The sequence below is a fragment of the Mesoplodon densirostris genome, chromosome 1, assembly GCF_025265405.1.
Source record: "Mesoplodon densirostris isolate mMesDen1 chromosome 1, mMesDen1 primary haplotype, whole genome shotgun sequence".
Lineage (NCBI taxonomy): Eukaryota > Metazoa > Chordata > Mammalia > Artiodactyla > Ziphiidae > Mesoplodon > Mesoplodon densirostris.
The window spans coordinates 152,850,759-152,863,102 of record NC_082661.1 but is presented as its reverse complement, the minus strand read 5'-3'; the positions used below and the strand labels follow the sequence as shown (position 1 = coordinate 152,863,102).

At 34.6% G+C, this 12,344-nt stretch overlaps 1 protein-coding gene across 3 annotated transcripts in view; it reads right to left on the bottom strand.

Moving 5' to 3' along the window:
* ATP8A1 (ATPase phospholipid transporting 8A1) overlaps window positions 1-12,344 on the bottom strand; it is a 238,334-nt gene that overhangs the window by 164,264 nt on the left and 61,726 nt on the right. The window contains exons 7-8 of one of the 3 annotated variants that reach the window (XM_060110533.1): window positions 6,428-6,501; window positions 220-289 (exon numbers count right to left, since the gene is read on the bottom strand). The exons of 1 other annotated variant lie outside the window; for it this stretch is intronic. In XM_060110533.1, coding sequence (XP_059966516.1) covers window positions 220-289; window positions 6,428-6,501 — 144 coding nt within the window. Of the gene's footprint in view, window positions 1-219; window positions 290-2,859; window positions 2,934-6,427; window positions 6,502-12,344 lie in introns of all 3 variants that reach the window. One more of the 3 variants, XM_060110538.1, reaches the window with a different exon arrangement.

Genomic DNA, 12,344 nt, shown 5'->3' with positions numbered 1-12,344 from the left:
TTCTACCTTTCTGTTTCTGAGCCTCTCATGCATGTGGGGTTCCTGTACGTATGAAATTAAATTTGATTTTCTCCTGTTACTATGTCTCATGTCAATTTAATTCTTAGACCAGCCAGAAGAACGTAGAAGGGTAGAGGGAAGTTTTCTTCCTCCCCAGCAAAGCTCTCAATTCCATGTAAGAGAACAGCAATAATTACATAAACCTATATTAGATCTTACCTGTCTAATTTTCAAGTTTGTTTCACCATCTAAGTTGGATGTTTCAATGTAGCACATGGCCTGGGGCTCACTGTTTTTTAAAATTGAAAAGCACAAAGATTTAGTGGGGGAAAGAAAGCATACTAATAATTTATTTAAATGCTCAGACTCACTGAAGCCTTTCATTCTAAACAAAGGTTTAGTCGCCTAGTTTCTTGATGTCTTTCATTCTAACCACAAAATGCTGTGAGGCAGACCCCATGCATGAAAACTCATGGATCAGATGTGCAGCCAGAAGGACCCCAAAGCAACTTCCTGACAATTAGTACTGATCTTTAAGATAGTGTAAATAATTAGATTTGTCACATTTTACTTAAATTGTTCATCATATAGACACAACACAGACTGTATCTGAAATGTAAAGCAGTTTTGTGTCCATACATATCTTTAGCTCAAAAATGTCAAGTGAGATTTCATGCTCATAGCCCACATGTAAATTGATTAAGTGGTGGAATAGAAAATTCCAGATTATTGCTTCTATAAACTTGCATTTACATGTTCAGATTGTATTGTATTGCCTCTTTAGAAAAGATGAATAGGATCATATGAACCATAATATTTAAATTTCAAGGCTACTTTAAAAAAACTGTATGAGCAGATTTTACAATGAAAGTGGATATACACTTTCTTCCCCCTATTTTTTGTGTTTTATTTCTTAAAGTTGCTTCAGAGATTTGCATGGCAGCAAAAGCTAAAACAAAAATTAGCCAACTTGGCTATGTTGCTCCTTGACCTGAAACTAGGAGATACATTCTATGGGTCCCCACCAGAGTGTTTTAGTCAAGTGTGGTACACAATGACTGGTATAAGGGGCCCACGCTCTCCAGTTTTATCACAGGTACACACCCGTGACTGTCGTATAACCTGACCCTTCACGTGCTGACTTTGCTTGCTCAGCAATTACAGACAGGTGAGTTTGCAGCCCAACTGTATAACTGATCCTCAGGTATAAGGAAAAGCATTTTGAAGTTAAATTAACCTTATTAGCACTTGCTTATATAAAATGCCCAATTAACATCCTATAAGTAATTATGAATGTAATTTCTGATAAGCATGGGTACTCACAGTTAGAAATTTCTAAGTCACTAACACCTAGAATTTTCTAATCCACTTCCAATTTGTACATGTGTAAAGCAGATGATTCTGAGTTTCAGAAATGAGCACACAGCTTAGTTTTATGGCTTGAAGACTTGTGAAAAGTACTGAAACACATGGTCATTAATCAAATATTTTACAGATTCATTTTAAAGTAACTTTGTAAGTTCTTTAATTTTTCTCTATGGGCCTTTTTTTTCTTCCATAAAGGCTGATACTTTTTCCCAACCAAGTTTTGGGAAAACAAGTTTTTCAATATTTATATTTTCACTCTATCAATTAAATAAGGTTTAATTTTTTATTACTGTCATGATAGTAATTTGGTTTTGGCAATTGCTCCCAATTTGTAATTTACTTACATATACATTTGAAATAAAAATGGTTTATAAAACCATTATAAAACACATCTGATAATACAGAAGCATGATGACAAATGTTAAATGAACAATGCCAATTCCATATTTTGACAGTGAAATGCATTAAATTTCTACTGCTCAATATAACCAAGGCCATTGTCATATCAAAATAAGACTAACGTTCTAATTCTATCTCCCCCCCCCACAAAATAAGGTCCTTTTCTAGGACCTTAAATGGCTAGGAAGTTAGAAAGTTAAATAGCTGGCTTCTATTTGAAGTGGTGCAAATAAAATATACAGCCAAATTCAGAACTTTCTTAATCTCTTAAGACAACTGTTACTGAATAAGTTCTTGACAATACTATGAAAAGGCAGCAAGAAGTCTCAGACAAAGAATCATGCTAGATAATAATTATTTCAGCAAATTATGATGACATTCAAAACACAAACTAGAGAAGGGCAAAGCAGGCTTTTTGATTAGTAAGTGGAAAAATGAAACAAGATGCATATCACAATACAGACACTAGTAGACAGCTGAAATATATCAGAGTAACGTGCATTTTGTCACTAGTTACAAGTGGGATAAAAACGGATCCCAAAGCATGCGGTACCAAATGTACAACATCCAGCTTTGTGTAGGGGGTCCTCTGTAAACCCTATACAAGCCTAAATTATAGCATAACTGCTGAAGGGATTCTATTGAACTTACAGAAAATTTCAAATTTAAGACGTTTAAAATTGTAAAAATTTCTCAATAACTGTCTTTCATGTAAATCTTAACATTGTGCAAAACAATATCCTGGAGAGGTAATAAATTAAGCCTTAGCATTTAGCCAATTTGTTAAATATGAATATATCGTAATGATGCATAGGCAATTACAATCTACCTTTACTGGCATGCCTCAAGGACTCCGACTCCTACTGATAACAACAGGAGCTGAATTTGCCCACTTGAGGAAGGAACGTCAATCAACAATGTATTCAAAAAAGGCCTTTGAAACATCTGTGAAACATCCATCACCAAGAAGTATAAAATGTTTGTGTTTTAACGGAAGAGATACAGAGCTCAACCACCTCTGGGTGCAAACTGTTTTCTGGTGTAGGGTGAGGATCCACATACACACATCCTGTACAACTCAGTGGTTCTAACCTTGAGGACAGGCTGATGAGATCTGCTGGGAGATGTTCCCCATTGGTCACTTTCACTATTTCCCCTACTGCCACCTACAGGTCCCAGTTCAAAATAATTAAAACGGAAAAAAATGAATAACAGAGAAAAACAAACAAATGGACAAAAGAGACAGAAGGTTTGAAATTATTATAGAAAATAATACATGTTAATAATAATGTCTAATGCCAATTTTTTCAAAACTCATTTTGATCAGGTCTAAAGGCACAAGAAAACAGAATATTTAAGGATCATTTATTTGCTTTTAAGCCCAATTTTCAATTTTTAATGCAGAAGCTTTTGAGTTCTAAAATTTTACTCACAAGCATATCTTAGCAAATTAAATACAAACATATTTTTCTACAGAGAGCTACTTTATCTTATAGATTTTCCTTTCTCCAATTCCTCACTCTCTTGCCATCTCTTACATGTCCACTCCTACCCAAGAAGAAAAGAAATAATGGTGGAAACCATTCTTAGGCTTTTGAGAAACAAAGTATACTATATTACTTCTCCCTCTACACTCACTCTAAAAAAAAAACTTTGTTAAAGTTTCCTGATTCCAAAACATTTTCAAAGTTAACTGCATAAATATCTTAATAAATTTAATGTAAAGCTGCAAAGGCATGGATCTTGGGAAGTTAGAAGTCATAATTGCAGGCTTTTGAATTATTTAATAATAAAGTCTTGGTAATGAATAGTTTTGGGAGGGTAAGCCTTTGAATCCAGGAGAAAATTTTCAGAGAAGGTATCAAACAGACATGCCAGGAGCCTGTTTGGAACTGAATTAGTAGCTTGAGTTATTTTACTGTATTTTATACTTTCTAAACCCATATATGTATTTTTTGTTACATGGTAAAATTTCAGTTTCTTCATTTCAAAATGAAAATCAATGAAACACAGTAACTTTCAACCATGTTCATGTTTTAATTTCAAACTACTTCAAAGAACATGCAATATTAGTAATTAATAATTTTAAAAAAATCAGAAATTAAAATATCAAAAACTGTTGTTTATGCTCTTTGCATTTAGCATGGTGCTCACTTGCTGGTGAAAATCACCATGTCCTTATTTTGATAGTGGACAGTGTAGTATATTGAAGATACTAGATTAGTATCTAGTTGGAATTAGTATCTAGTTGGAATTCCAATTAGTTGGAAGTTAGGTATTCCAACCCTGACCTAGTCACTGGCTAAAGTGAAATGACTAAAAATAAGGCTTAAAAGTCAAAATTCCTCTTTCTGTTAAATGATGGCAAAAGCTTCTACCTACTTCTTAAGGCTAATGTAAGTTCAAAAGAGCCAAGTAATGCAAAAACCTTTTGAGAAAAAAAAATTTTTTTAAAACCAACAAAAAACCCCCGAAAGGTGGTATTTTTGCCACTTGGATAGAAATATTTAACAGCACAAGCTTTATACTTTACTTTGATTCTATTATAACAAAAAGCAATGAATCAGATAATATTTTTAATTATTAAATGATTATTTTAATCATCTTTGAAGAAGTTAATCATGGTGGATGCTATATTAAGATACAGAAACTATTCTCATCTACCATTATTGATAGTCACCAGTAAATGTTTTTAATGCTGAGAAAACAAATCCTGTAAAAATGTTTTAGAGTTTAAGAAATACAAGCACAGAGCTTCTTGGGAGTCTGGACTGGATAGAGGCAGATAAAAAATATTTTGAAAACTTTCAACTTAGAATTAAATATAAAGTCAAGGCAGTATAGTCAATTATCTTCATATTTTTGAGCATAAAAAATGAAAATTATAATTAATGTTTCAGCATATGATGGTCTTTATGGTAAGTTATGTCTCTATGAAAAGTTTAATCAGAAAAATATCAATAGTTTCTTAAATTGCTGGAATGCTTTACTATCCTTTTGAACTTTGTTGTATGACATTCAGACGGTCCATCATCCATTAGATTTATCAAACTTTTACTTAGTATCACCAAGTGTACATCATTCTGTTGGTTAGCCATTCTTAAAACTTAAATGAAAGATTATCAATTTAAACAGAAAGGAGAATCAGGGAATATCAGAGTTTGATCATTTAATCCATCTTCCTCACTTTTTTTTTTTTTGCTGTACGCGGGCCTCTCACTGCTGTGCCCCCCCCCACCCCGTTGCGGAGCACAGGCTCCAGACGCGCAGGCTCAGCGGCCATGGCTCACAGGCCCAGCCACTCCACGGCATGTGGGATCTTCCCGGACCGGGGCACGAACCCGCATCCCCTGCATCGGCAGGCGGACTCTCAACCACTGCGCCACCAGGGAAGCCCCATCTTCCTCATTTTAAAAGATGTGAACTCAAAGGCCTGAGAGATTAAGTATTTCGTTCAAAATCACTACGCCAGGATAAGAACCCTGGAGTTTGCCTCTTAAGCAAAGCTTGCTAGGATCTGAAACAATGACAGTAAGTTCACTGTTGACTCATTCTCACAGGCACCGTTACCTTCACCCTTCAGTTTTAGAAACTTGCCTTGATAAAGCTAGAAGCAAAGGCAACTAATAGCAGAAAGGTTGGTTTAAAAACCAACCTATTAACTTTAATCTTTCTGGGGAAAAAAAACCCTATAGGTAAGTGGCCCCCAAAGCTCCCAACTATAAAATATGAAAATATAACTACCTATAGTTATTTCAACTACCTGTAGACTTACTTCTATAAACATCTGGCAAACTCTTACTTGCTCAATTAAGTTTCACTAACTTGTCATAAATTCAATCAGTTTAAATAATGACCTGATTAAACAGATTTTGAAAAAAGGACACGTTCATATTTATATGTGGATTTTACAAATAAAACTGTCCAAGGAAATGGTGATAAACAACCTCTAAAACAGTAAAAACATTTTTCTTAATTTACATTAGGACTAGTTTTACAGTTTTTAAACCTAAAACCATTTGAAAGTCACATTCTTTAAAGTGTAACAGTGCCATATGTTCTGAATACTAATTCATGACTATCTTAAATATGAGCAAAACAAAAACTATCTAAATTCAGTAATGGAAATAACTTAAAAGAAAGAGCAAAGTGCTTTAATTTTTTGGTTGGAAGAGTATAATATTTCAAAAGATATGATGATAAAAAAAGAAACCATTTATCCATTTTCTTGTACCAATGCACCATAAAGATTGAGAAACGTGGAGGGATACACGAATGCATCATAAAGGAATTTATCATGAACAAGGATGACAAGATAAAATCAACAGAACCCAATCCATGTATTATATAAAATAAATGATAGGAAATCTTACAAGAGTTAGTAGTCTACACAAACAGATATGGACACATCCACAGGAAGAGTAGACTCTTAACTGTAATTATAATTTCTGAATTATGAAGTATAGTACCTATCACTTATTCTATATGGCAAACATGAAAGAATCCTTTAAATCCAATCAATTTTTAACATTTAATTCAAAATCATTAGAGAGGTTTAAAATTCTTCGTTTATTCCTTATTTCCTTGGATAAATCACAAGGTCAATGCAGGGTAGAGAAACCATCCTCTACACTGTTTGAGCATCAGTAGGTATCTCTACCTTGATGAGAGAAGTACAGTGTCAGCAGGTATATACTCTTTGCCTTTTATTATAACTATATCTCCAACATTTACCTGAAAGAAAACTGGGAATTGGTTAATTATCTGCATTGAAAATAGTTACAAATATACAACCCATTGTATTTAAGCACAGAATACAGTAAAAATGGTTATTGGTAAACAAGAACCACTTATCTTCACAAAATGGCATAAAATTATTTAGGAGTGAGGCCAAGGATGGGGCAATCCTTTAAAAAACAAACATTGTATCTTTATTGTACCGGCTATATAACTTAGTTTAATAAAAATAAATTTTATCCATTCTGTCCACTTAATTGGCATCTCATCTTCTCATTATTCTCTCCCTATGACATAAAAGTAAAAAGGAGGAATTTACCAAATGAAATCTTCACCCTGTTTAAGGAAATCTCAAAACTACTGGAAAGACTATCATAGGTATATATATGATACTACTCCTCAGATGACCTTAGTTATAATTCATAATTTAGAGAGGAAGAAAATGAGTCTTAGATTCTAAGTTATTTCCCAAAATCACAGAGGAAGAGCTTAGACTCAAACCCACATCTGACTGTCTGCAAAGCCTGATTTTGCATAAGCAAATATAATGAAACGATCACTGTATTTTAAATTAAAAAAAAAAAACCAGCTTAGTCTCTTTCTCATTTTACTACCTGTTAGCATTTTTGTGAGCATGGTCTGAAGACAAATTAAAGATAAACTATGTCCAGAAACTTAGAAGTAATTCAAGGGATAGGTTTGTCACAGAGCTTTTGGGAAACTAATTAACAAGTTGGCTTGCTGACAAGTTCAGCTAGTTACACTGATGGCCACACTCCCATTATATTATGAAAGTTGCCCTCACTTTTAGTAGCCAAATGAACCTAAAAGCACGTTTTAATAATTAATCAGGAAAAGATTAATTATTTTTTGGGGGGGAGCTTAAAGCCTTTTTGTTCTCTCCCCTCCCTAATTTTCCTTGAACCCCAAAATAACACTTTACTTGGGGGGAAGGGGTGGGAGAGAATGATGTCTTCAGTGGGAATCACAACATGAGATAGCCCCCTGTGGTTTACTTATATACTGAGGGGGGAACAGGTTAGGCAAGGTTGGAGGGGACTGTCTCATCTATGGTATGTATGCTAGTTATACAGGTAGGGAAACTCTGAATGCCTTGATTTGAAAGAGATTTATTTCAGATGAAATCTGGATTATCTGAAATTGACAAATTGTCAGGGATCTTGGAATCGAACACCCTCTTCCTCAAAAAAGGGCAAACTGGGAGAATAAAAAAACAGCGAGTATAGGTATGAACTAGCCCTTAAAATAATGTGTTGTGATAGTATTCTGATAGCCCCCACTGAAAGCAAGATAAAAAGAACAAAGTTCTCTGCGGCCAGAGAACTTAGAGAGAACGCTACGCAGGTTACCATTTAATTGCTCCTTAATCACCTCCTGTGTATTAAGGTTTGCTCTCCAATCAGACTGTATGCTTTATAAAATCAGGATCATATTTGTCTATATTACAGTGTTAGGGATTTTCATGAGTCTGTTAGAGTCTAATTGTACAGTTTTCCAACATTTTATTCATTGTAAGACAAAAGAAAGCCTTACGGTTATTAAACTGAAGACTAAAAGAAAATATTAGCCTCTTATATGGTCTAACGGGTTTCCCCAGTGGCTTCGGAAAACCAAGGGCTCACTGAATGCTAAAGTAGTTCTCACAGCACTGTGAGGAGAGCAGGGAACTTACCCCCTCCTTCCGACGCCTATGTTTTAGCTCACTTTCTCAAACACCTCTTTCTTTTGGGGTTCTGAGTTCCTAATGTGGCATTCGTTCCCGTTTCCAGCCCAGTGTGTGCATGGGAACAGACAAGAGAAAGTCAAGACGGCAAAAATTCTTTGACCACGTGTTCTAGTTGGAGGAACATCATGACAAAGCAGTTTTAGTCCCCAAAATACTGCAGTTAAAAAAATATTTAGGGCTTCAGGTCACTACCTTGAGCCTTCTGAAGTCATTGACATTAGTAATTACAATTGAGGATTATGAAAACGGGTAAGCTTATTAAGCTGTAACAGACTGACTGAAAATCTGATTTGTCCAATTGCAGGCCCCAGCATATTTATTTATATTTTTACTGAGGAATTTTTGTAGATGTGAATTCTTAATCCAGAGAAATATATTTCATGGTGGAAACTTCATGCATTAAAGAAGCTATATAGAGTGACTTTTACACATGCAGGAAGCCTACCACTCCATGTTTTTCTACAAAACCAGAAAAATGTGTCGATTCTAAGATTCTTCACCTAAATTCTATCCTAAGCAACTATCTCAAAAACATATGAACAGTCTCAGCTGCATCTCAATCTTAAGAACTGATCTTTGTGGTAATGAAGACAGCTGTTTACTTTCAAGAGTGGGGATGCAATGCCTTGTATAGGGCCTTTTTTAAAATTTTTATTGGAGTAGAGTTGATTTACAATGTTGTGTTAGTTTCAGGTGTACAGCAAAGTGAATCAGTTATCCATATACATATATCCACTCTTTCTTAGATTCTTTTCCCATATAGGCCATTACAGAGTATTAAGTAGAGTTTCCTGTGCTATACAGTAGGTCCTTCTTAGTTATCTATTTTATATATAGGGCTTTGTAACTGTAACACTTTCTGAGAAAACCAGATACTGGCAACTTAATCTCGTGCAACAGATCAGTAACTGGAGGGATGAACTTGTTAGTGTCTGGGAGCTGAAGTCCGCCCATCTGTGAATGGCTGGATGGACACTGCAAATTTGTAGGTCCTCTTAGAAACATTAAAAAGCAACCTCAGGGGCTTTCCTGGTGGCGCAGTGGTTGAGAGTCCGCCTGCCAATGCGGGGGACATGGGTTCGTGCCCCGGTCCGGGAGGATCCCACATGCTGCGGAGCGGCTGGGCCCGTGAGCCATGGCTGCTGAGCCTGCGCATCTGGAGCCTGCGCTCCGCAACGGGAGAGGCCACAACAGTGAGAGGCCCACGTACCGCAAAAAAAAAAAAAAAGCAACCTCAGTAGACACACACTCAGAAAGACCAAGAAAGAAAGAAAGAACTCTGAACTAAAGCCCATTTGCACTAAGGTTTACCATATTACATTGGCATTTGAATCAGACTGTTGGTTTTGGTTTATTAATTTTATTTTTAAATGCACAAAATATTACATAAGCTAAAGAAAAGACTTGCCTTACAATCTGGCTAACACAACAAGCCAACCTGCTTTCACACCTGTCCACTTAGTGTTCAATAAACCATTTCTACATAGCCAGCATCTTAGTGTACACCGCCCCATTCTTTTCACCTCTGATTATTCTATGACACAGGAATCCTCATATGTCCTGCTTGCTATTGTGAGCTCACTTCTTGGCACATACACTCAATAAGTATTTGTTGAATGATGGTGTAAAATTTTTCTGTGTTGCTACAGTATTTGAAATGACAGCTTTTACTTGTCACAAAATATACTAGAGTGTAGAATGTCATAATTTATTTATAAATGCTCTTTCTATTGTTGGATATCCCCATATTCTAACTTTTCACTGTTACAAATAATGTTAATTGATAATTATTATACATGTACAGGTATCTCCCTACTTTATGATTATTTTCTTGGGATAAATTCCAAGAAACTTTTTTTTTTTTGTGGTTGTCAATATGAAGACCTAAATATTGCTAATCCACAATAGTATGTGAATAAAATACTTCATAAAAATTCTGAAATACAAGTTTTTTCCTTGACTAGATAGCAAACAAGGCCTCAATACCGTTTAAATTTGCAACTTTTATTATTGGGTTGAATATTATACTGAGTCTGGTTGCTTATTATATTTCTTCTTACTTTTTGCCAGGTTATATTTCCTATCTAGATAACGATTTCAATCTTTTGTCATATTTGGTGCAAATATTTCTATATTCTCTCTGCTTATTTGCGTGATGTGTACTAGTTTTAAATTTTATATAATCAAATTCCATAGATCCTTGATATTTTGATCTTGTTCTCCTCCAAATATTTATTAAGGTCTTTATTCTATTGGTATGTTTTTCAAAAACAATGCTTCAACATTTTCTTCTAGCCAGTTGAAATTTATTTTAGCACAGGCTGTGTCTTAGATATAAACTGTATTATTCCTGAAACTGCTAATCTGTGGTCCCAACATGATTTACTAAATAATCCTTTAATCCATGATTTTTGCCTCCTTTATCAAATATTAAATAGGCTTTATTTCAGGGCATCCTATTCTATTTTATGCTTTTCATCAATGTATATTTTTGCAACAGATTCACGCTATTTTAATAAATTTTGCTTACCCTTTTACTTATATTTAATCCTTGCACACTGTTAATTTTCCAAAATATTCTTCTATTTTCTCAACTGTTTATTTTTGAAATCACAATGAATAATTTAGTCAACTCTTGAGGAAAAAAAAAGATAATTTCCCTGATTATACTACATCATTACTTTTGAACAAGTGGTGCTGTTTTTCTAGGAATACTACATATTTGTCTTTTTGTGAAACTTTAACACCTAAAGTTTTTATGTTTTCTTTACAATGGTCATATATATATTTCAAGTTTACCTGTAAGCATCCCACATGCCACCAGGATTGAGATCTCTTTTTCACTGTATTTTTCTAAATTGCTATTGCTGAAAAGAGTGATGTCAATTTCTGAATATTTATCTTGAATTAATCACTGAACCAACTTTTATTAATTCTAATTAATTAAGTATCTACTTCTAGTTATTAAGTAACATCAGCTCATTTTGGCTGGATGATTTTTGGCAACACCTTAAATTCTACGCCTCTGTATTTCGAAGTGGGATGCGCAGGGAAAATGTGGCACTCATCTCCAAGGCAACTGAGAATGCTACCTCTATGGAAAATCATGGGCTGGTAATTCAATTTTTTTCTCTGTGGAAAATTGAAAAAGTAAGTTAAAATAATCCAATCAATCTTGGAATAATGACTATTAGGAAAATAAAACATTTTAACAGGTTAATTTTAGGGTGAACTAGTAGATGGTTATCTCCTGACTTTACAACTGTTTATGTTCTAAGCAAGCACTCTAGGTAAGAAGAAACTGATATCAATTTATTAGGATATGCATTTATGTTAATTACCCTGACAAACCTAGTAAATGAAACACATTTATAATAAAATTCAATTTATCATACTTGATTATACCCTACTTGTCTTGGCTCTAAAGTGTTTAAATCCACAAGTACTATACAAGAGCATAAAAGAAACTTCTTTTGAAACAGTAAATTGAGCTTTTTTGTTTTTTTTATCTTGCTCTGAAAAAGAGGTGACTATCACAGAAATAAGGAAAGCACAAAGTATTTTCCTCTATGTTACTTTCATGTCAAAGACCAGAGAGAGAGACTAGTGAGTTTTGAAATATCCAGAAAAGGAGATGTCAATCTCTATTCTGGCTACTGACTTAAAATAAACAAAGATGTAATTAATTCAGGATGAATCCTGTTCCCTGTGGGAATACAAGGTGACTATGAACATCACAAGGTAGAATCAGGGCATGGCCTTTAACTGGGAAATACTGGAGTGCAAATAAACTTGAGTGTGGGTTACACCTCCATTGTACTAGTAATCTCAGAAAACAAAGTCCCCTGGGTAGAACGGCCTCGCCTCTGAAAGTCTCTCACCAAGTTACTTGTGGATGACTGGCGATTAAATGGTCTTCCAGAACTAAGGGAGAACTAACAATCATTGCTTACCTTTTGAAATTGAGGTCTGAAAAGCATATGAACCCTGGATAACACTTGCTAAATTATGACTCAACTCACTAACTGCCATGTTAGAGGTCCTATGAGCAAATTAACTTCTTGATGGAACTGATTTCCAGCTCATTAGAAGA